This window comes from Sturnus vulgaris, chromosome 8 (assembly GCF_052056855.1).
Source record: "Sturnus vulgaris isolate bStuVul1 chromosome 8, bStuVul1.hap1, whole genome shotgun sequence".
NCBI classification, from domain to species: Eukaryota; Metazoa; Chordata; class Aves; order Passeriformes; family Sturnidae; genus Sturnus; species Sturnus vulgaris.
In genome coordinates, this window is record NC_142250.1 from 2,808,918 (window position 1) to 2,831,320 (window position 22,403).

The window sequence follows — 22,403 nt, forward strand, 5'->3', positions numbered from 1 at the left end:
GGTGCCGCAGCAGCGATGGCTCATGCCGGTGTCTCTCGGTAGCTCGGAGGTGGCTGCTCCGTGCCCGGCAGAGTTTCCGGCCGTGGCGCCCCGGGCTCGGCGCCGCTGCTCAGGCGGGAGGTGTCCCTGCCCGGCTCAGGGGTGGCACGGGATGAACTTGAACGAGCCTCAGAGCCCAAAGCACTGCAGGCGCCGAGTGGAGGCAGAAAGCGCCGCATCCTGCTGGAGCGGCTGGATGGACCTGGAGCGCTCAGCAGGCTGCGTTTGTCTCCGCAGGTCCGGGCAGCGGGGACAGCGCGGGACTCAGCTGGCAGCGCCTTCCTGAGCCTCGGCGTGCCGCAGGGCCGGGACGTCCTGTGACCTGTCATCATGTCCCTTTCAATGGGCCATCCCCGTGGGTGTACAGCTGTTCCCGAGGCCGATCTCCAGAAGGCTTTTTCAGCACTCCTGATGTGTCAGAAGGAAGGGGCTGATTGTTCCAAGCAGAGAGACGGCGGCTGGAGCTGGAGCAGAGTGAATTCTGCTCCATCCATGGGCCTGTGGAACAGCTCCTGCATCTCCAGGAGGGACCAGCAGCCGGGCTGACACACTTGCCAGGGGCACAACAAGGCACTTGTCATAAGCAGGGGGGCGCCACACGTGAGCGTGCAGTGAGTGAAGATGTGGAGAATGGAATCTGCACCAGGGATGGCAGTGTGCCAGAGGGAGCCCCTGGAGACCAAGGGCACATCAGCACCCGGCCATGTACACAGAAACATCCTCAAAAGATTCTCGGGTGAGTGCAGGGCCAGGCCTGTGGCCTCTAGGGAGGGGACAATGTCATCTGTCAAGGCCAGGGCTGGCAGGTGTGTGGCTGTTTCCCGATGTGTGGAAGAGGCCTCGTGCTCCGCTCGGCGCCAGCAGTGGCTGGAAGCGGCAGCCGCAGCTGCCCCCAAGCGTGTGCAGCTCTCCTGCTGCAGCCTGTCCCCAGCGCGGTGTCCCTGGCTGTCCCCACAGCTGTGTCCCTGCCCGTGTCCAGGCTCTTGGCTCTCTGGCTGCCAGCTGAGGGAGGAAGGGAGGAGCAAACAGGCTGAGAGGTCCCTCCTGTGCTCGCCGGGCATTGGGGGAGCAGCTTGGAGGGCGGGCTGTGGTTGTGGCAGCCAGCAGCTCTTTCCTGCTGCAGGCGAGTGGTTCAGCTGCCATCCCGTGCTCACCTCGGCGCTGATTGTGCTCCTGGTGCTGGTGCTGGCGTTGTCGGTGGCCTTGGCTGTGCAGTCAGGTAAGGGAGGGGCAGCAGCCTGGGCCCAGCCCCTCGGGGCAGAGCGGGGTCCCTGCTCCCTGCACAGGGCAATCCTCACACCTTCTCCTCTTCCCCTGCAGCACCACAGCTTCCAGTTCCACCTGCGACTCCGCCATCGGTTCTGGGCTGTCCCCCTGGCTGGGTTGGATACAATGGAGTGTGCTACTACTTCTCAAGGGATTCCAGAAGCTGGGAGCAGAGTCAAGAGCGGTGCTCCGAGCAGGGCATGGGGGGACAGGGGCACAACGTGTTCCCCTGGCATCCAGCGCTGTCTCTGCTCCTCCCTGCAGGGTTCCTGTCCTTGGCAATTCCGAGTGTGTGTGCCTGGCTGACGATAAATTCAGGAGTGTGATGTGCTCGAATCCGCAGCCGTATCTGTGCAGCAAGGCCCGAGCTCCCCTGTAACAGGGGGTGGGGAAAGGACCTTCTCCCCGCTGGGCAGTCCCAGCTTCCCCTCTTAGCCCGGCACAGGGCTGTCCTTTCTCAGCTGCACCCTGTGCCTTGCACTTGCTCTCACGGTCACCTCAGTGCCTGTTCATCCCCACTGCCATCGCTGTGCTGGCTGTTCCAAGGAAAACTCTCTGCAATCCATCCTGCCAGCCATGCTAGCTGGAGTGAGGGCATTGCCCTCAGTGCACAACAAGCTTGAAAGCGAAATCCAGGTTTCTCTTGGCTCTTGGAAATCATCACCAAGTGGCTTGACCAGGAGACTTCTGGACTGTGCTTCGATTTTGAAGAACAGCTCACACATACTCATTCCCTTACTCTGATTTGCTGGGTAATAAATTGAATTAAATTTCCCTGTCCCAATCCCATGATGGGTGAAAGATCTCTTGCTGCCTTTAGTGAGATCCTGGAGCCTTTCCTGATGTGTTCTGTTGCCCACCCAGTGTGAGGAGGAGAGGGACAGAGGAGTTTTCCTGGCACATGGCCAGACCCAGTCCACTCCAATCAGCCCTGTGATGATTCACTCCTATCCCACAATTACCAGGCCCCACAGCGGGTCTGGTTCCACATGTAGGCAGCTCCAGTAGCTCAAAGTGGGCAAAATGGGAGCGAGTGAGAGGGGAGAGCTGGTGCCAGTGGATGAAATGTCTTTGCTGCGAGCTGGCAGGGAGAGGAGGAGGAGAAAGTGGTGTAAAGTAAAGGGGAGAGAAAGGGACAAGGCTGGAGCAGAGGAAAGCAGTGGGGATGGGCATGGGGCAGGCGGGCATTTGGCTTTCCAGCTCTGTGGCAGGAAACGGAAAACTGTGAAATCCATGCAGGAGAAGAGGGGAGGAATAGCAGGTGCTGGCTATGGCCGAGAATTGGGATTCATTTCTGTGCCTGAAGTGCCCAGGCCGGCAGACTCCGAGCCCCGCCGCACGCCCGCCCCCGCCAGCGCTGCGCTGTGTCTTGCCCTGCCCTGGCCTGGCTGCAGCCGCCTGTCCAGACGGCCCCTTGGCACTGAAAGAGCTGCCCCGAGGGACAGCTGGGCTGCTGCTGCAATGGGATCCAGAGAAGAAAACCATCAGAATAAAAAGCTGCACTGCCGGCTCTCCTCTGCCCGCTATCACTAATGGAGCAGTGCCGAGCCACCGTCGGAGCGGCCGTGCTGGTTAAAAAGAGCCACGGGAAAGGCTGGGAAATGTAAGGGAATACAATTCAGAGAGTGGTATAAAATAGTCTAAAAATACCGCACCAGCAGTGGCTGCTGCCCAAGTGTCACCAAAAAGAGCTGCACCAAGGGAGCGTCAGGGCTGCGGAGGTGCTGAAAGAGCAGCGGGAAAGGCTGGGAGGAGTGACGGGAATAGAATAGAGAGAGACTGGTGTGAAATGTTCTCCAAGTGCTGCACCAGCAGTGGTCGCTGCCCCACGACTGAAAAAGCTGCACCGAGAGACCATGGGGTGGCGGTGCTGGTTAAAAAGAGAGGCACGGGAAAGGCTGGGAAGGGTGAAGGGAATAAACGAGAGAGAAGGGTATAAGATAAAATAATCAAAGAACCGCACCAGGAATGGCCACCGAGTGCTATCACTGAAAGAGGTGCACCGAGGGACAGCCAGGATGCCAACCTGGAAATGGTGTGACTTGCCTTTTCCTTTCTTCATAATGGTATTTCCAAGACCAGTGGATACATTCTGAGATGTCCAGAATTATCATTACAGTGGGAAAAACTGGGGTTGGAATCAGCTGTGGCAAAGATGAGAAAGATCACAGGAGCAGAAATACAGATTTCCCAGCTCCCTCGCAGGGACAGCAGTATCACCACAGGGACAGAAAATGCTGATATAAAACATCCGTTCCCACTGGTGCCCCTGCTCCTCTTTAGGTAGTGTTCTTCAGTGTTTTTATCCATGGAAATGCTGCAGAGGGACACATATACATGGAAATAACTACAGATATACCAGCATATTAAAAAGAGGCTGAAAAGCCATGAAGGATGAGGTTAGGAATAGGGACAGAAGCAAATTCACACATCCCAAGAGAGTTCAATATGGCTGCTGTGAGTGCATGCACCATGGAGGACAGCCAGATTAAACTAGAATAGATTCCAAAACTGTAACTATTTGGCTTCATAACTGCAGGTGAGGTTAATAACCCTCACCAATTCAAAAAAAAGGAAATCTGGTCTGAACTAATTTAGATGACCATCCCTGCAGCCATTGGCTATCAGCACTCCTTTTCCCCACCCAACTACAAAGACTTGACTGGAAATCTCTCCTTTTCTGCTTCCTACATGTACCAGTGTTCCAGTGACCTGGGTGATTTCTCTGAAGGATCTGAGCTTTACCTTCACAGCAGCTTTGCTCTTCACTTCCCAGCCTCGTAGCCCTGTGAATTTCTGTGGGTACACATGTTGAGACAGCAAGGAAATTACAGCCTGAAAAATATTCCAGGCCAGAGCTTCTGAGCTCTGTTCCCAGTCTGATGAGCTGGTCCAACTGAAGGCTAGGGACAATTTCGCCCAGGTTGATAACTTGGTCAAAATAGAGAGGAATTTAATAATAAAGATAGAACACCTGTTGTGGTTCGTGACCAGGCCCTGGGAATGGGGTGTCTTCTCTCGGAACCAATCACCTTTTGCTGCTCTTGGAGTTGCGAGTCATGCTATAAAAACAAGTGTGTTTCTGAATAAACTCGTCTGTTTCTTTCCTATCATGAAAGATGACCATGTAGCTGTGTGTTTTATTTCCGCCGCATCTCAAGGGTTAATATCCCTTTCCACGGCTGCATTTGGAGCTTCGCCGAGTGCTTGATCTCGGGGACCTTTTCCGACAAGGGCACCGAAGAATTCGTGGCCCGAAGCCTGCCGACCCGGGGCAGACCCAGCGAGGCTGTCGATAGCCGGGGCTGCGCTCAGAGCTGAGCCAGAGCCGTGCCAGGAGCAGGCTGGAACACCCAGAAAACCAGGACCCGGCACCCTGGGGCCAGGACCGGACCCGTGACGACGGCCGGGACCGAGAGAGCCATCTGGGAAGATCGTGGACCCTTACCCGACTGCAGCGGGGCGGGACATCCCACGGAATTCATCGGCTGTGCCTCCATCATAGAGGTAACGGGAGCACTTTTGCCCCAGAGCTACTGTTTAGCTCGCTTTAGGCGGCCGAAACCCCAGGCTCAGTGCTGGGGGCACCGGATTTCTCTTTAAATATGGGAAGTCAACCTTCTATAAAGCAGGACACTGTGCTCTCAACTCTGAGAGACATTTTAATTGATTTAGACTGCACGGGAACTTTTAGCTCTCCCAGTCTCGCCATCTGCGCCCCGGGGAGAGATGGTTTTCCACCGCGGGAAGCGCGGGCCCCTCTAGCTGCTGGGAGCCCAAGGCTGCCCATGCGGGCTGTGCTGGCACAAGCCCGAGCTCTCGCTGCGAGCAAGATCGCAGAGTGTGGGCGAGCGGAAATGCAGGCGGATCCCTCTCCGGGATCTACGAGCGGCCGGGACGGCTGCGTGGGGGTCGGTGCCTCTCCGGGGGCCCCGCGGAGCCCAGCGGGGAGCAGTGATCTGCCCGCTCGTCCCCCGCCTTCCCCAAACCAAGGAGGGAGCGGCGGCGGCGACCGCTGCTCTCCTCCAGCCGCGCTCCGTGCCCGGGTCCCCTGCGCAGCGCCGGCTCCCCGCTCAGGTCACTGTGACATCTGTGTCCCCCTCGCCCACTGAGGCAGAGTTTTTTCGGGTGACATGTTCGATCAGCTCATGGCCGTGATCACAGAACAAGTTATGCAAGCTGTAAATAAGAAACTAGAAATTTTAACAGCCACTCATCTTGTGGTTACTGCGCTGACAAGAGAGAGAAAAGACAGCAACACACACGGATCTCTTTGGGGAAAAAAGGCCAACTTTATTGTACGGACAGCCCGTATTTAAAGTGTGTTACGTGCAGCTAGGACAGGACAGCAGTTCATTGGACAATTGGGAAAACGTGGCTGCGAGGGGCGCTCCATGGCCGGAAAGTGGCGCAGAAAGCCTCTCCTCGCAGGCACACGCGTGCCACATCGACATCCCCTTTCAAGAAGCTGTTCCCGTGTGTTCCTGTAAGAATCCAGGCCCAGGTGTGTGTGGGATTTGGAGGGGCTCTCTTGGGGGTGTGTGGGGGTGATGTGTGGGATTTGGGTGGGGGGCCTGAGGTGTGTGTGGGTGTCTCTGGGATTCCCGTTTTTCCCCTCATATTTCCTATCGTTTTTCCACTCATGTTTCACATCCTTTTCTCCTCACCTTTCTAGTGCTTCTCTACTTCTTCAACGCCACATTTTCACCATTATGCCATCTCCATATTTTCACGCTTCCCCGCCTTTTTTCCCCATTTTTCTGTGTTTTTTTCTCCCAGCGCTTTTTTCACCCCTATTTTCTTCTCCCTTTTTTGCTGCCTTTCCTCTCCTTCTTTCTCCAGTTTTTTTCCACTGCCTTTTTTTGCCACCCTTTTTTGCTCCCTTTTTTGCCACCCTTTTCTCCCTACCTTTTTTTTAATTTTCTGCCCTTTTCCCTTGTTTTTTTCTACTTTTTTGCCACCTGTTTTTTCCCAGTGCTTTTCTTGACCCTCAATGGAAATCCCTCAAATGATGGAATTATTCGAGGTTTCTACCAACTTAAACCCTAAAAAAGAAGGCACAAAAGAGATTCCCAGTTAACCTAAACTTACCGATGATGAAAACTGAGGGTTTACTCTCATTTCAAACTGATAAAATCGCATCATACAGGGTGTTCCCTGTTCTATTTAAAATAGAACATGGAGATTCCCAATCAATTGATATCCCTGGAAAAATGGCCAAGGCAGGTTTCTTTCAATTGATACCCTTAATATTGCAGGGTATTGAATGGGAAATGCCCCAGTTTGAACACCGACAATAAGGGAAAATTAACCAGTTAACTTCAGAATATACTTCAATAGGAATCTGTTGAAAGGGAAGCACAGCACACTTGTCTTCCCTAATTAATTCCATCAGACTTCCTTCACTACAAATTCTCCCAAAATCAAAAGCAGAGATGCCTCGTGTGTTACTTCAAAGGAGTTATCTTGTTTTGAAAGACAGGTGTCTGCTAAGAGAGCCAGGAGCCTCTCTTGAAACGGAAAATGTAAACCACCTGCCTCCAAATTATTATAGTTTTGAAATTAAGGGGCTTTCTAGCAAAGATATGCGAATAGGAATAAGAGTTCTTTACTAGGAAAAATTAAAACAGAAATACACCAGGTGCCTGGTGCCAGCAAAACCGCTCTGTCCCTCTCCTCCTCACCCTGGGCAGGAACAAAACACATCAGGAAAGGCTCGAGGTGTCAGGATTTTTGTGGGTTTGAATCCTCAAAAGAGCTCAGCAGTTGTAAATTGCTATAAAGTTGTTTATTGTAAAGGCACAGCAGTCCCAAAAGGCAAAGAGGCCCAAGTGTTCCAGTCCGTGCTAAAAGCTTTCAGCACAGAGTCCCAAATAGCAGCACAGTCCCGATCAGGAGCAGAAGCAGCTCTGCCGTGCAAGGCCCCGGGAGGGCCGAAGTTGCAGCCGCAGCTCCTGTCTTCTTCTGGGCAATGATGATGGCAGGGAGGAGAAAGAAGAGGGACAGAGTCTCTCCCCAGTGCACCGATTCTTATTTACAAATTACCCAATGAGCTAAAAACAGCAATCTGAAGCATTCCTTCTAAAACTATTAGAATTCCAGGTTTTTAATACAAAAGTTTACATATAATCTGCACATATATATATAAACATGTTCTATCTGAAAAATTTAAGGAATATTCTTACTATATTTTTATTATGACTAAAATTGTGGTTTCTTGAGCTCCCACTGAGACTTCTTTTTGCGACTTCTTTTTGACCTCTAACTAGAATTGTTTTTCACACTAAATTCTAAGCTTTTTCATTCTTAAGGCACTTAAAATTTTGTCTTACTTACTTACTTTATTAAAACTTAAGCTTACGCCTCTATTTCATGTATGAGTGGCTTAATATACTTTAATCCATCCAAAAGTTTTAATTCAATCTCTGTGATGCCTTGAGGAGCTGGAACAGAGGTCGCACACAGAGTTAAGGGGAACAAATGGGTATTTATTGTGAGGCCCACGAAAGGCCTACAAAAGCCACACCCCAGCAATACAAGTGCCACAGTCGTGGCCCCTGCCCGGATGACTCCAAGATGGAAGGAAAAGGAGGAATTGCTCACGAGTGCTCACACCTTTATAGGTTTCAGTCCATTTGCATGCAGGTGTCAGCTATCCAATTAATAGTCTCAAATAGGGAAGTTTCATCCTCCTTGCTTGCTTGTGTGTGTGCTCTCCTCTTCTCACGTTGTTTATGCTTAGGGCTTGAAGTTTAAAGATACTGTCCTTGGCTCCCTAGGTGGAATCCGACTGTTTTGTCTTCATCACCCAAGAACAACGGAAAAGCACATCCAAGCAGAACAGAACAGAAAAATTAAACATAGTGGTATCATCTGCACTCTGATCTCTCTCTCTGAAGAATACACAGAGGCCTCTGTTTCACACACTCCAACACAGAGGGACGGGAGTTACAGCCTCATCACGTCACTGCTTCTCCCTAAGGGTGACAAATCCTTGTCCTGAACCAGCCTGCCTTTCCTCCCACAGCAGAGCAATCAGATCCTTTGCAACAGACACACAGCGAGATAGACAGACAGACAGAGAGACCATTCTTTACACTCAGATGCCTGATGCCAAAAGAGGGATTCCTCCTCAGCACATGTCAGCTGTTCTTCTTCCTCTGCAAGGACACCCAAAAGTCTCTCGGTCAAGCCACTTGGTGATGATTTCCAAGAGCCAAGAGAAATTTGGATTTCCCTTTAAGCTTGTTGTGCACTAAGGGCAATGCCCTCACTCCAGCTAGCATGGCTGGCAGGATGGATTGCAGAGACTTCTCCTTGGAACAGCCAGCCCAGCGCTGGCAGAGGGGATGAACAGGCACGGAGGTGACCGTGAGAGCAAGTGCAAGGCACAGGGTGCAGCTGAGAAAGGACAGCCCTGAGCCGGGCTAAGAGGGGAAGCTGGGACAGCCCAGCGGGGAGAAGGTCCTTTCCCCACCCCCTGTTACAGGGCACCTAGGGCCTTGCTGCACAGATACGGCTGCGGATTGGAGCACATCACACTCCTGAATTTATCGTCAGCCAGGCAGAAGCACTCGGAATTGCCAAGGACCTGAATCATGTAGGGAGGAGCAGAGACAGCGCTGGATGCCAGGGGAACACGTTGTGCCCCTGTCCCCCCATGTCCTGCTCGGAGCACCGCTCTTAACTCTGCTCCCAGCTTCTGGAATCCCTTGATAAGTAGTAGCACACTCCATTGTATCCAACCCAGCCAGGGGGACAGCCCAGAACTAACAGAGGACACGCAGTTGGAACTGGAAGCTGTGGTGCTGCAGGGGAAGAGGAGAAGGTGTGAGGATTGTCCTGTGCAGGGAGCAGAGACCCCGCTCTGCCCCGAGGGGCTGGGCCCAGGCTGCTGCCCCTCCCTTACCTGACTGCACAGCCAAGGCCACCGACAACGCCAGCACCAGCACCAGGAGCACAATCAGCGCCGAGGTGAGCACGGGATGGCAGCTGAACCACTCGCCTGCAGCAGGAAAGAGCTGCTGGCTGCCACAACCACAGCCCGCCCTCCAAGCTGCTCCCCCAATGCCCGGCGAGCACAGGAGGGACCTCTCAGCCTGTTTGCTCCTCCCTCCCTCCCTCAGCTGGCAGCCAGAGAGCCAAGAGCCTGGACACGGGCAGGGACACAGCTGTGGGGACAGCCAGGGACACCGCGCTGGGGACAGGCTGCAGCAGGAGAGCTGCACACGCTTGGGGGCAGCTGCGGCTGCCGCTTCCAGCCACTGCTGGCGCCGAGCGGAGCACGAGGCCTCTTCCACACATCGGGAAACAGCCACACACCTGCCAGCCCTGGCCTTGACAGATGACACTGTCCCCTCCCTAGAGGCCACAGGTGTGGCCCTGCACTCACCTGGCAATCTTCTGAGGATGTTTCTGTGCACATGGCCGGGTGCCGATGTGCCTTGGGCATCCAGGGGCTCCCTCCCACTGCCATCCCTGGTGCCTATTTCATTCTCCACATCTTCACTCACTGCACGCTCACAAGTGGCACCCCCCTGCTTATGACAAGTGGCTTCTTGCGCCCCCGGCAAGTGTGTCAGCCCGGCTCCTGGTCCCTCCTGGAGATGCAGGAGCTCGTTCACAGGCTCATGAATGCAGCAGAATTCACTCTGCTCCATCTCCAGCCGCCGTCTCTCTGCTTGGAACAATCAGCCCCTTCCTTCTGACACATCAGGAGTGCGGAAAAAGGCTTTCGGAGATCGGCCGCGGGAATGGCTGTACACCCACGAGCATGGTCCATTGAAAGGGACATGATGACAGGTCACGGGATGTCCCGGCCGTGCGGCACACCCAGGCTCAGGAAAGGAACCGGGATGAGCCATCGCTGCTGCGGCACCGGCTCGTCCCCAGGGATCGGCGGCAAGGACGAGACCGCGGGCAGCCGCTCCCTCCGCCGTCTCAGGGCACGGGGCACACGGGGGAAGCCGGCCCAAGGAACTCGCCAGAACCGCCCCGTTCCCCTCAGCGCGGCCCCTCCGGCCGCAGCGAGCCCCGGGCTGGGGCCCAGCTGAGCGCGGCTTTTGCTGGAGCTGGCCCAGGTGCCCGGAGCAGCCGGAAGGCAGCGGGAGAGAGAAGCGCTCCACCCGAGCCATGCAAATCTGACAGATGGTGCCAGGGACAGCGAACAAACGATGTGTGGGGTTCTGCCCGTCTTGTACCCATAAGATCGGTAAAATGGAGCGATTACCCTCAATTCAAACTCATAGAACAGTACCATAAACGTATTTTCCTTAATTTTAAACATGAAATTAATGGACAACCGTGATTTCCCGCCTGGTGAGACGCCAAAAATCATGAAAAAGCTGTGTTTTCTTTGACACCCTTCCATTCACAGGTGAAGGGGTATCCTCTCCAGTTCAAACACAATTACCGAGGGTTTTGCTTACTCGTTTTGGGGTCCAGGGAAAGCACGGGTGGGGTCGGCTATTGAAAAATATTCATGATCATTCGACAAGCAGCAATCATTTCAACCACGCTCTGATCCCCTTCAAAAATGAATAGATTATAAAATTTCCAGTGGACAACATCCCAAAAAGAGAATGTGAAGACAGAGTTAAGGTCTGAACTCGAACAGTTCATATTGACCCATGTTCAATTCATCACCTTGAATATTAATATAAGGTTCAGTAATAATAATTGTCTTTAGCCGGTGATAAACGTCCCATTTCTCAACAAACAAATCTTGTCCCGTGATTTCTTTTCCCCAGAGCTCACCTTGATTCTCCACAGGGCTTCTTCCTCGGCTCCATCCTGGGATGTCCAACAGTCAGTAGGAGACGAGAATAGTATCCATTTCTAATCCCAAAGGATTCTTTGACAAATGTCCCTTTGAACTCTCTGGGGATTGCAACAGTTGTTTAAGAAAACGAAACAGGGCAGGACAAGGGGCACCATCACTGTTGGGTTTTTCTGGGATATTTTTTTTCTTACCTTATATTTACATATATCTATGTACACAAAGAGCAGGACGGGAATGCTGGAGCAGCTGTCTCGAAGCTTTATTCCATCACAGTCATCAGCCTCATTTTACAGAACCAAGCAAGGCAGATGGAACAGCTTCAGCTGCTGGCACAGCAGATGAAGTTCTCTTTGTCACAAAGTTTTTTAACAACTTTCTAGCCAATAGCAGAATATTAAAATCTGACAAGAGATTGCTCAGGCCAATTAATAAAACCACACGTACATCTTCCTTTGAACAATGCTTGCTTGTAATAGCTTAAAACCATGGATAACCTTCATATATGAGCTTACATATTTCTGCTCTCTTGCTTAACATATTTTCCCGAGGCCTGTCTCGACACAGCTCACAGCCCTATGGTTTCTTGTCCTTGCATCTCCAGCATTCTTGCATTTCTCCATCTGGAAATTTGCTTTTACACAGCTTTCTGAGAGTTCTATACCTTTTCAATTTCCCACAGTGCCCCACACTGTATTGGCAGTGGCAGGAGCGCAGGAAGAGATACTGGACACACTGGGAGGGAAGCGGGAGGGCTATTGGAAGCAGCGGGAGTGAAGAAGAAGGAGCACTGGGAAGGGGATTAGGAGCACTGGGAAGGTGCAGTGCTCCCAGTTCCTTCCCAGTGCTCTCCCCATCGCTGCCGGTGCTTGCCAGGAAGAGGGATAGTGCGAGGGGACTGGGAGGAAAATTTGCAGCACTCGGCAAGGTGCAGCAGCCCCAGGTGTGAGCAGCGAGGAGGGAGAAGTGCCCCCAGACATTCCTCAGTGACACTCCACCAAAAAAAAAAAAAAAAAAAAGGAAAACAAAAACAAAACAAAAAACAACAAACAAGAGAAACCACCCAAAACCAAACAAAATTCCCCCAAGAAATAAAAAACCAAACAAATAAACAAAATAAACAAACAAATACAGACAAAAGACCAGGGGGGTTACCAGAGGCAAAGCGATTGAAAATGAAGGAGAAAAACTTCTTTTCGGTAATTGTGTTTGACCCGGGGAAGACCTCCCTGCACATATGATTCGAAGGGTCTCCATTCAAAAAAAACACACCCTTTGCATGATTTTTGATGTCTCACTAGGCGGGAAATAATGGTTTTCCATTAATATCGTGGTTAAATGGAAAAAGAATACCTTTGTGGCGCTTTTTTATGGGTTTGAATTGAGGGAAAGCGCTCCTTTTTGCTGCTCCTAAGGGTCAAAGTCCGGCAGACTCCGAGCAGCATGCCGACCACCGGTGCGCTCTGCCTCGCCCTGGCCCTGCCCTGGCTGCAGCCCGTCTGCCAGCTCTCCGGCGTGGGGCGCCTTTATTTATGGGGTCCCGAAAATTTAGACATTATATGGACCCCTGGCTGGATCCCCCTTCCTGGTTTTCCAAACGCCCCTCCGCCGCCACGCTGTTGGTTCCGCCTTCTTTACATCGTCCAGCAACAAAGGCCGTTAAACCAGCGATTCTCTCTCCCGGTGCCCCCGGGCTGCTCCGGGCAGGAGGCGATCCCCGGAGCTCGGAGCGGCTCCAGCACAGGTACGAGCCGCGCTCGGCTGTGCCCCAGCCCGGGGCTCGCTGCGGCCGGAGGGGCCGCGCTGAGGGGAACGGGGCGGTTCTGGCGAGTTCCTTGGGCCGGCTTCCCCCGTGTGCCCCGTGCCCTGAGACGGCGGAGGGAGCGGCTGCCCGCGGTCTCGTCCTTGCCGCCGATCCCTGGGGACGAGCCGGTGCCGCAGCAGCGATGGCTCATGCCGGTGTCTCTCGGTAGCTCGGAGGTGGCTGCTCCGTGCCCGGCAGAGTTTCCGGCCGTGGCGCCCCGGGCTCGGCGCCGCTGCTCAGGCGGGAGGTGTCCCTGCCCGGCTCAGGGGTGGCACGGGATGAACTTGAACGAGCCTCAGAGCCCAAAGCACTGCAGGCGCCGAGTGGAGGCAGAAAGCGCCGCATCCTGCTGGAGCGGCTGGATGGACCTGGAGCGCTGAGCAGGCTGCGCTTGTCTCCGCAGGTCCGGGCAGCGGGGACAGCTCGGGACTGAGCTGGCAGCGCCTTCCTGAGCCTCGGTGTGCGGCAGGGCCGGGAACAGCCGTGACCTGTCATCATGTCCCTTTCAATGGGCCATTCCCGTGGGTGTACAGCTGTTCCCGAGGCCGATCTCCGAAAGGCTTTTTCAGCACTCGTGATGTGTCAGAAGGAAGGGCCTGTTTATTCAGAGCAGAGAGATGGCAGCTGTGAGCTGGAGCAGAGTGAATTCTGCTCCATCCATGGGCCTGTGAAACAGCTCCTGCATCTCCAGGAGGGACCAGCAGCCGGGCTGACACACTTGCCAGGGCCACAAGAAGCCACTTGTCATGACCAAGGGGATGCCACTTGTGAGCGTGCAGTGAGTGAAGATGTGGAGAATGAAACTGGCACCACGGATTGCAGCGTGAGGGACCCCCTGCATCCCCAGGGCACATCAGCACCCGGCCATGTACACAGAAACATCCTCAGAATATTGCCAGGTGGGTGCAGGGCCACGCCTGTGGTCTCTAGGGAGGGGACAGTGTCACTGTCAAGGCCAGGGCTGGCAGGTGTGTGGCTGTTTCCCGATGTGTGGAAGAGGCCTCGTGCTCCGCTCGGCGCCAGCAGTGGCTGGAAGCGGCAGCCGCAGCTGCCCCCAAGCGTGTGCAGCTCTCCTGCTGCAGCCTGTCCCCAGCGCGGTGTCCCTGGCTGTCCCCACAGCTGTGTCCCTGCCCGTGTCCAGGCTCTTGGCTCTCTGGCTGCCAGCTGAGGGAGGAAGGGAGGAGCAAACAGGCTGAGAGGTCCCTCCTGTGCTCGCCGGGCACTGGGGGAGCAGCTTGGAGGGCGGGCTGTGGTTGTGGCAGCCAGCAGCTCTTTCCTGCTGCAGGCGAGTGGTTCAGCTGCCATCCCGTGCTCACCTCGGCGCTGATTGTGCTCCTGGTGCTGGTGCTGGCGTTGTCGGTGGCCTTGGCTGTGCAGTCAGGTAAGGGAGGGGCAGCAGCCTGGGCCCAGCCCCTCGGGGCAGAGCGGGGTCCCTGCTCCCTGCACAGGGCAATCCTCACACCTTCTCCTCTTCCCCTGCAGCACCACAGCTTCCAGTTCCAACTGGGTGTCCTCTGTTAGTTCTGGGCTGTCCCTCCGACTGGGTTGGATACAATGGAGTGTGCTACTACTTCTCAAGGGATTCCAGAAGCTGGGAGCAGAGTCAAGAGCGGTGCTCCGAGCTCGGGGCCTCGCTGGCCATTCTGAAGGAGGAGGAAATGGTGAGTGAGGGGCTGCGGGCGCTGTGGGGTGTCTGAGGGGAGCCTGGGGGTGCTCGTGGTCCGGGCTGGGTGGTGGTGGGGCTGGGGCTGCAGCCCTGTGCCGGGGCCTTGCAGGGAAGGAGCCCCGGGGCCGTGTCCCCCCGAGGGGCCGGGGCAGCTCCCACTGCTCTCTCCTTGGCAGGATTTGTTCTTCCGCCTCCGCGGGAACGGCGATTACTGGCTCGGGCTGCGCAGACGGGGCGAGCAGCTGCAGTGGGAGGACGGCAGCAGCTTCAGCTCCTCGTGAGTGCCGGGGAGCCGGGCAGGGCATGGGGGGACAGGGGCACAACGTGTTCCCCTGGCATCCAGCGCTGTCTCTGCTCCTCCCTGCAGGTTTCCTGTCCTTGGCCATTTCGAGTGTTTGTGTCTGGCTGATGATAAATTCAGGAGTGTGATGTGCTCCAATCCGCAGCCGTATCTGTGCAGCAAGGCCCGAGCTCCCCTGTAACAGGGGGTGGAGAAAGGACCTTCCTGGCAAGCACTTGCAGTGATGGGGAGAAAACTGGCAAGGACCTGCCAGTGCAGCACCTTCCTAGTGCTCCTAATCCCCCTCCCAGTGCTCCTTCTTCTTCACTCCCGCTGCTTCCAATAGCCCTCCCACTTCCCTCCCAGTGTTCCCAGTATCTCTTCCAGCACTCCCACCACTTCGAAAACACTGCGGGGCAATGTGGGAAATAGAAAAGGTGTAGAACTCTTAGCAAGATGTGTGAAAGCAAATTTCAAGATGGAGAAATGCAAGAATGCTGGAGATGCAAGGACAATAAATAATAGGGCTGTGAGCTGTGTAGAGACAGGCATCAGGAAAATATGTTAAGCAAGAGAATAGAAATATGTTAGCTCATATATGGAGGTCTATCCATTGTTTACAAGCAAGTATTGTTCAAAGAAAGACGTACTTGTCACTTTATTAATTGGCCTGAGCAAACCCTTGTCTGTATTTAATATTCTCCTTTTGGCTAAGAAGTTGTTAAAAGACTTTGTGACAAAGAGAACTTCGTCTGCTGTGCCACCAGCTGAAGATATTCCATCTCCCTTGCTTGGTTCTGTAAAATGAGGCTGATGATTGGGATGGAATAAAGCTTCGAGACAGCTGCTCCAGCATTCCCATCCTGCTCTTTGTGTACATAAATATATGTAAATATAAGAGAAAAAATATCCCAGAAAAACCCAACAGTGATGCTGTCTCTTGTCCTGCCCTGTTTCGTTTTATTAAACAACTGTTGCAATCCCCAGAGAGTTCAAAGGGACATCTGTCGAAGAATCCTTTGGGATTAGAAATGGATACTATTCTCGTCTGCTCCTGGCTGCTGGACATCCCAGGATGGAGCCGAGGAAGAAGCCCTGTGGAGAATGAAGGTGAGCTCTTGGGAAAAGAAATCACAGGACAAGATTTGTTTGTTGAGAAATGGGACGTTGTCCTGGTTTAGGCCAAATTTGGGAAAAAATTTCCAAAGGGCCCCCCCCAGTAATCAAACTTGAGCGGCCCCTCCCCCGGCTGCTTTGGGAAGAAATTTTCTAAGAGGGAAGTGGAAAAACCTGTTTATTCAACAGGCAAAGCATTGCCTAGCACAAAAAAATGAACAATACCGAACAGCAAAACCTCTCTGCGCTCTGAAGTGATGACAAATCCAGGAAGTCTCTCTCCTGTGGTGGCAGCTCGGCTCAGTCTGTTCTCAGTTCCTCCAGCGCTGGAAAATGTCGCTGCCCAGGCCCGGTGGCCACAGGTCCAAGCTCCCGGTGCTTCCCCCTGGGTTCCCAGTCCAGAGCACTTTTAACAATTCCAGGAGAAAGGAAAAAGAAAAACTTTCCAGGGAACTTCTCTGCTTCAGTCAGTCAAAAACTAACTAAAAGCAAAGGAGAGCTCTCTCCTGCTGTCCACCATGGTGACACAGCCCAGAGGACGAAGGGAGGAAACTCTGATCTCTGTGTTTTGAAAACAACCCCCTCAGACATTCCACTGCTGCTCCTGCCCCACCTTCACTATCAAATCCAGCCTTCAAGGTACAAAACTTATTTCTGGGCTGAACAGACAAATCTTTGTAAAGATTGCCTGAAATTTTCACCTGCCGTCACCTGGGCAGTCTCCTTTGTACCTGACAAGGAGCAATCAGTGTCCGATTTTTAAGATGGACGCTTTGTTATACCAATGAGAAAGTTTATGCATCTTAGAGAAACCCACACGCAAAACCAAAAAACCCAGAAAAGCTCTCTTTCATTTCCACTCCTCTGAGTTAAAATAGAACGGGCCTGGCTGGGCCGGGGCAGGGGGGGCTGGGGAGGCTGAGCCGAGCTTTCCTCATGGATGGAATGCAGCCAAGGAACTCAGCACGGCTCTCTGGCTGAATTCTTACATTCCTAGCTCAGCGTGGCCTTAAAAGATCCTGAATCATAAAATTACTCGGCCTGTAAGAGATCACAGAACCATCCACTGCCAAACCAAAGTATTCATTCTTTCAATGCCCAGAATACAAATTTTCAGATTCTTTTTTTCTCTTACCTAAGTAAAAAAAGAAAACTATCATAATGATATCTACAAAAAGGGTATAAAAACAACAAGGTAAAAAAATAAAAAAATAGTCAAGTCTCAAATAAGGAAAGGAGGAAAGTCATAAACTGAAAACCCTCACTGTTCCCCAGGGAAGAAGAAGAAAAAAAAACCCCTCTATTCTCAAAAATAGACTAAGCTCTTGTGTAAACTGTTAATAATTCTTAGAGTGTGCCTCATAAGTTATATAGTCCTCAATAATAATTACAGAAAACACTGTTAATCTGACAAGAAGGTTTTTGCATAGTGATCAGATTTCCATTCTCCAAGCAGCTAACCACTGTGACATCAAAGCCATAAGAAAATTCGTTCTTGTAAAAAAATCCCCATAAAATAAAAAACGAAAAAAAATCTCCTCTTTCTAATAAATTAGTAAAAAATCTATTTTAAGGATACCGTTGCTCAGGCCAATTAATAAAGCTGCACGTACATCTTGCCTTGAAAACTGCTTGCCTTAATAGCTTAAAAGAACAGATAAACCTTCATTATTAAGCTTACATATTTCTACTCTCTTGCTTAACATATTTTCCCGAGGCCTGTCCCTACACAGCTCACAGCCCTATTGTTTCTTGTCCTTGCATCTTCAGCATTCTTGCATTTCTCCATCTGGAAATTTGCTTTCACACAGCTTTCTGAGAGTTCTATACCTTTTCAATTTCCCACGGCGTCCCACAGTGTTTTGCCAGTGGCGGGAGCACTGGAAGAGATACTGGGAACACTGGGAGGGAAGTGGGAGCACAGGGAATGCTAGGAGGGAAGTGGGAGGGCTATTGGAAGCAGCGGGAGTGAAGAAGAAGGAGCACTGGCAGGGGGATTAGGAGCACTGGGAAGGTGCAGTGCTCCCAGTTCCTTCCCAGTGCTCTCCCCATCGCTGCCGGTGCTTGCCAGGAAGAGGGATAGTGCGAGGGGACTGGGAGGAAACTCCGCAGCACTCGGCAAGGTGCAGCGGCCCCAGGTGTGAGCAGTGAGGAGGGAGAAGTGCCCGCAGACACTGCTCAGGGACCACCATCTCCAATAGGCCCTCCCCCCCCCCCCCCCCCCAAAATGGGGATTACGAGAAGAAAAGGGATTTCAAATGAAGGAGAAAAACTTCTTTTCGGCAACTATGTTTGAACGGGGGAGAATCCCCCTTCACCTACGATTTCAAGGGACTCTATCGAAGAAAAACACACCTTTGTCGTGATTTTTGGTGTCTCGCCAGGCGGGAAATCACGGTTTTCCATAAATTTCCTGTTTAAATTGATGGAGAATACATTTATGGTGCTGTTCTATGGGTTTGAATTGAGGGAAAGCGCTCCTCTTTAGTCAACTTAAGGGACAAGCCGGACAGACTCCGAGCACCGCCGAACTCCCAGCAGCGTTGCGCTGCGTCTGGCTCTTCTCCCACGCCTGGCTGCAGCCGGGACGGCGAAATGACTCGAAATGTGGGCATGGAAATCGGCTCGTGGCCAGGCTGAGTCACACGGGGAAAGTTTTGTTTGCAGCGACATCGCCCCGCACCTCCCGCACGATCCGCCTCGCTGATTGCTCAAAAATACCGAAGCCGACCCAGCGCCACTTTTGATGCCGGCGCTGTGCAGCGTGCGCGCTGATTCCGCCGGCAGGGCCGGAGCGCTTCTCGCTCCCGGTGCCCCCGGGCTGCTCCGGGCAGGCGGCGATCCCCGGAGCTCGGAGCGGCTCCAGCACAGGTACGAGCCGCGCTCGGCTGTGCCCCAGCCCGGGGCTCGCTGCGGCCGGAGGGGCCGCGCTGAGGGGAACGGGGCGGTTCTGGCGAGTTCCTTGGGCCGGCTTCCCCCGTGTGCCCCGTGCCCTGAGACGGCGGAGGGAGCGGCTGCCCGCGGTCTCGTCCTTGCCGCCGATCCCTGGGGACGAGCCGGTGCCGCAGCAGCGATGGCTCATGCCGGTGTCTCTCGGTAGCTCGGAGGTGGCTGCTCCGTGCCCGGCAGAGTTTCCGGCCGTGGCGCCCCGGGCTCGGCGCCGCTGCTCAGGCGGGAGGTGTCCCTGCCCGGCTCAGGGGTGGCACGGGATGAACTTGAACGAGCCTCAGAGCCCAAAGCACTGCAGGCGCCGAGTGGAGGCAGAAAGCGCCGCATCCTGCTGGAGCGGCTGGATGGACCTGGAGCGCTCAGCAGGCTGCGCTTGTCTCCGCAGGTCCGGGCAGCGGGGATAGCGTGGGACTGAGCTGACAGCGCCTTCCTGAGCCTCGGTGTGCCGCAGGGCCGGGACCAGCCGTGACCTGTCATCATGTCTGTCCTGGTTTTGGCCAAATTTGGGGGACAACCTCCAGGAGGAGCCCCCAGACAGCAAACCCCACGACTCCTCCCCCCCCCCCCCCCCCACCGGGTTCGGGAAGAATTTCCTTGGAGAAGAGTGGGAGAAAAAACCTGTTTATTTAACAAGCAAGACACTCCCCAGCACAGGGAAAAAAAGACAACACCAGCTGACAAAAAAACTCTTTCACCGTTCTGAAGGGATGACAAGTTCAGTCTCTCTGGCGAGTGGTCGCCCAGTTATCAGTCTCTGGCGCTGGGGATGACTGCTGCAGGTGACAAAGGGTAGACTCCCGATGTTTCTTGGGGTTTCCCAGGTTCCCGTCCGTTCAGATGGTATCCAGGAGAGGGAGGGGACGGGGTGGAAGAGAAAACAGTCCAGGGAAAAAGTTGGACTGCCTAGCTGAACTAACTAATAAGCAAAAAGCAAGGGCAAAGCGAAGGAAAGAAAAAGAGGCAGAAGCGAGCAAGCAGGCAAGCAAGCAGGCAAGCAAGCAGGCAAGCCGAGCTAAAACCTCTCCTAAACATAGACCATGGGGGAGGTGAGCCGGCTGATAACAAGACAAAACAAAGCTTCACTCTCAGAGTCGGTCCTGGAAGCACAGGACATAATACCAAACATAATCAGGACACACGATTGGAGATAGAAACACCATAACATCACCCTAGGACAATGTCCCTTTCAATGGGTCATCCCCGTGGGTGTACAGCTGTTCCCGAGGCCGATCTCCGAAAGGCTTTTTCAGCACTCCTGATGTGTCGGGAGCAAGGAGCTGTTTGTTCAGAGCAGAGAGATGGCGGCTGTGAGCTGGAGCAGAGTGAATTCTGCTCCGTTCATGGGCCTGTGAAGGAGCTGCTGCATCTCCAGGAGGGACCAGCAGCCGGGCTGACACACTTGCCAGGGGCACAAGAAGGCACTTGTCATAAGCAGGGGGGCGCCACTTGTGAGCGCGCAGTGAGGAAAGATGTGGAGAATGGAATCTGCACCAGGGATGGCAGTGTGAGGGAGCCCCTGAATCCTCAGGGCACATCAGCACCCTGCCATGTACACAGAAACATCCTCAGAAGATTGCCGGGTGAGTGCAGGGCCAAACGTCTGGCCTCTAGGGAGGGGACAGTATCATCTGTCAAGGCCAGGGCTGGCAGGTGTGTGGCTGTTTCCCGATGTGTGGAAGAGGCCTCGTGCTCCGCTCGGCGCCAGCAGTGGCTGGAAGCGGCAGCCGCAGCTGCCCCCAAGCGTGTGCAGCTCTCCTGCTGCAGCCTGTCCCCAGCGCGGTGTCCCTGGCTGTCCCCACAGCTGTGTCCCTGCCCGTGTCCAGGCTCTTGGCTCTCTGGCTGCCAGCTGAGGGTGGGCGAGAGGAGCAAACAGGCTGAGAGGTCCCTCCTGTGCTCGCCGGGCATTGGGGGAGCAGCTTGGAGGGCCGGCTGTGGTTGTGGCAGCCAGCAGCTCTTTCCTGCTGCAGGCGAGTGGTTCAGCTGCCATCCCGTGCTCACCTCGGCGCTGATTGTGCTCCTGGTGCTGGTGCTGGCGTTGTCGGTGGCCTTGGCTGTGCAGTCAGGTAAGGGAGGGGCAGCAGCCTGGGCCCAGCCCCTCGGGGCAGAGCGGGGTCTCTGCTCCCTGCACAGGGCAATCCTCACACCTTCTCCTCTTCCCCTGCAGCACCACAGCTTCCAGTTCCACCTGCGACTCCGCCGTCGGTTCTGGGCTGTCCCCGTGGCTGGGTTGGATACAATGGAGTGTGCTACTACTTGTCAAGGGATTCCAGAAGCTGGGAGCAGAGTCAAGAGCGGTGCTCCGAGCTCGGGGCGTCGCTGGCCATTCTGAAGGATGAAGAAATGGTGAGTGAGGGGCTGCGGGCGCTGTGGGGTGTCTGAGGGGAGCCTGGGGGTGTTCGTGGTCCGGGCTGGGTGCTGGTGGGGCTGGGGCTGCAGCCCTGTGCCGGGGCCTTGCAGGGAAGGAGCCCCGGGGCCGTGTCCCCCCGAGGGGCCGGGGCAGCTCCCACTGCTCTCTCCTTGGCAGGATTTGTTCTTTCTCCTCCGCGGGAACGGCGATTACTGGCTCGGGCTGCGCAGACGGGGCGAGCAGCTGCAGTGGGAGGACGGCAGCAGCTTCAGCTCCTCGTGAGTGCCGGGGAGCCGGGCAGGGCATGGAGGGACAGGGGCACAACGTGTTCCCCTGGCATCCAGCGCTGTCTCTGCTCCTCCCTGCAGGTTTCCTATCCTTGGCCATTCCGAGTGTGTGTGCCTGGCTGAGTATAAATTCAGGAGTGTGATGTGCTCCAATCCGCAGCCGTATCTGTGCAGGAAGGCCCGAGCTCCCCTGTAACAGGGGGTGGAGAAAGGACCTTCTCCCCGCTGGGCAGTCCCAGCTTCCCCTCTTAGCCCGGCACAGGGCTGTCCTTTCTCAGCTGCACCCTGTGCCTTGCACTTGCTCTCAGGGTCACCTCAGTGCCTCTTCATCCCCACTGCCAGCGCTGGGCTGGCTGTTCCAAGGAAAAGTCTCTGCAATCCATCCTGTCAGCCATGCTAGCTGGAGTGAGGGGATTGCCCTCACTGCTCAACAAATTTGAATGGGAAATCCAAATCACCCTGGGCTCTTGGAAATGATCACTAAGTGGCCTCAAGGTGAGATTTTTGGACTGTCCTTGGAAGAGGAAGAAGAACAGCTGACGTGCTGAGGAGGATTCCCCCCTTTGGATCAGGCACCTGACTATGACCACGGTCTCTCTGTCTATCTGTCTGTGTGTTTCTCTGTCTGTCTATTGCAAAGGACCTGACTGTCTGCTGTGGGAGGAATCCCGGGCTGGAGCAGGACAAGGATTTGTCTCCTTGAGGGACAAGCAGTGACACGATGTGTCTGTAACCCACATCGCTCTGTGTTGGAGTGTGTGAAACAGAGGCCTCTCTGAATTCTTCAGAGAGTGAGATCAGAATGCAAGGCTTGAATTCAAACCTTTGGATGGATTAAAGTATATTAAGCCACTCATACATGAAATAGAGA

At 54.2% G+C, this 22,403-nt stretch overlaps 2 protein-coding genes across 4 annotated transcripts in view; both read left to right on the top strand.

The window, feature by feature from the left end:
* The first annotated feature begins 701 nt into the window (after positions 1–701).
* The window catches only part of LOC148222925 (protein ecdysoneless homolog), a 95,523-nt gene continuing 73,821 nt past the window's right edge, over positions 702–22,403 (top strand). Inside the window, exon 1 of the mRNA XM_088168564.1 lies at positions 702–775. Within this exon, the coding sequence (XP_088024690.1) occupies positions 743–775 (33 nt within the window). The 5' untranslated portion in view covers positions 702–742. The remainder of the gene's footprint in view (positions 776–22,403) is intronic.
* Positions 12,705–21,876, top strand: LOC148222926 (C-type lectin domain family 2 member H-like). Of its 3 annotated transcripts, none has more exons than XM_088168559.1 (6): positions 12,705–12,827; positions 13,291–13,786; positions 14,173–14,268; positions 14,370–14,548; positions 14,730–14,830; positions 14,921–15,819. In XM_088168559.1, the coding sequence occupies exons 2-6, from the start codon at positions 13,384–13,386 to the stop codon at positions 15,033–15,035; spliced, it is 894 nt and encodes a 297-aa protein (XP_088024685.1). In that variant the 5' UTR covers positions 12,705–12,827; positions 13,291–13,383; the 3' UTR covers positions 15,036–15,819. The 3 variants fall into 3 exon arrangements, with proteins under 3 accessions (XP_088024685.1, XP_088024684.1, XP_088024686.1); XM_088168558.1 differs by lacking the exons at positions 14,730–14,830; positions 14,921–15,819 and adding exons at positions 21,423–21,523; positions 21,614–21,876 and having other exon boundaries at positions 12,716–12,827; XM_088168560.1 differs by lacking the exon at positions 14,173–14,268 and having other exon boundaries at positions 12,716–12,827.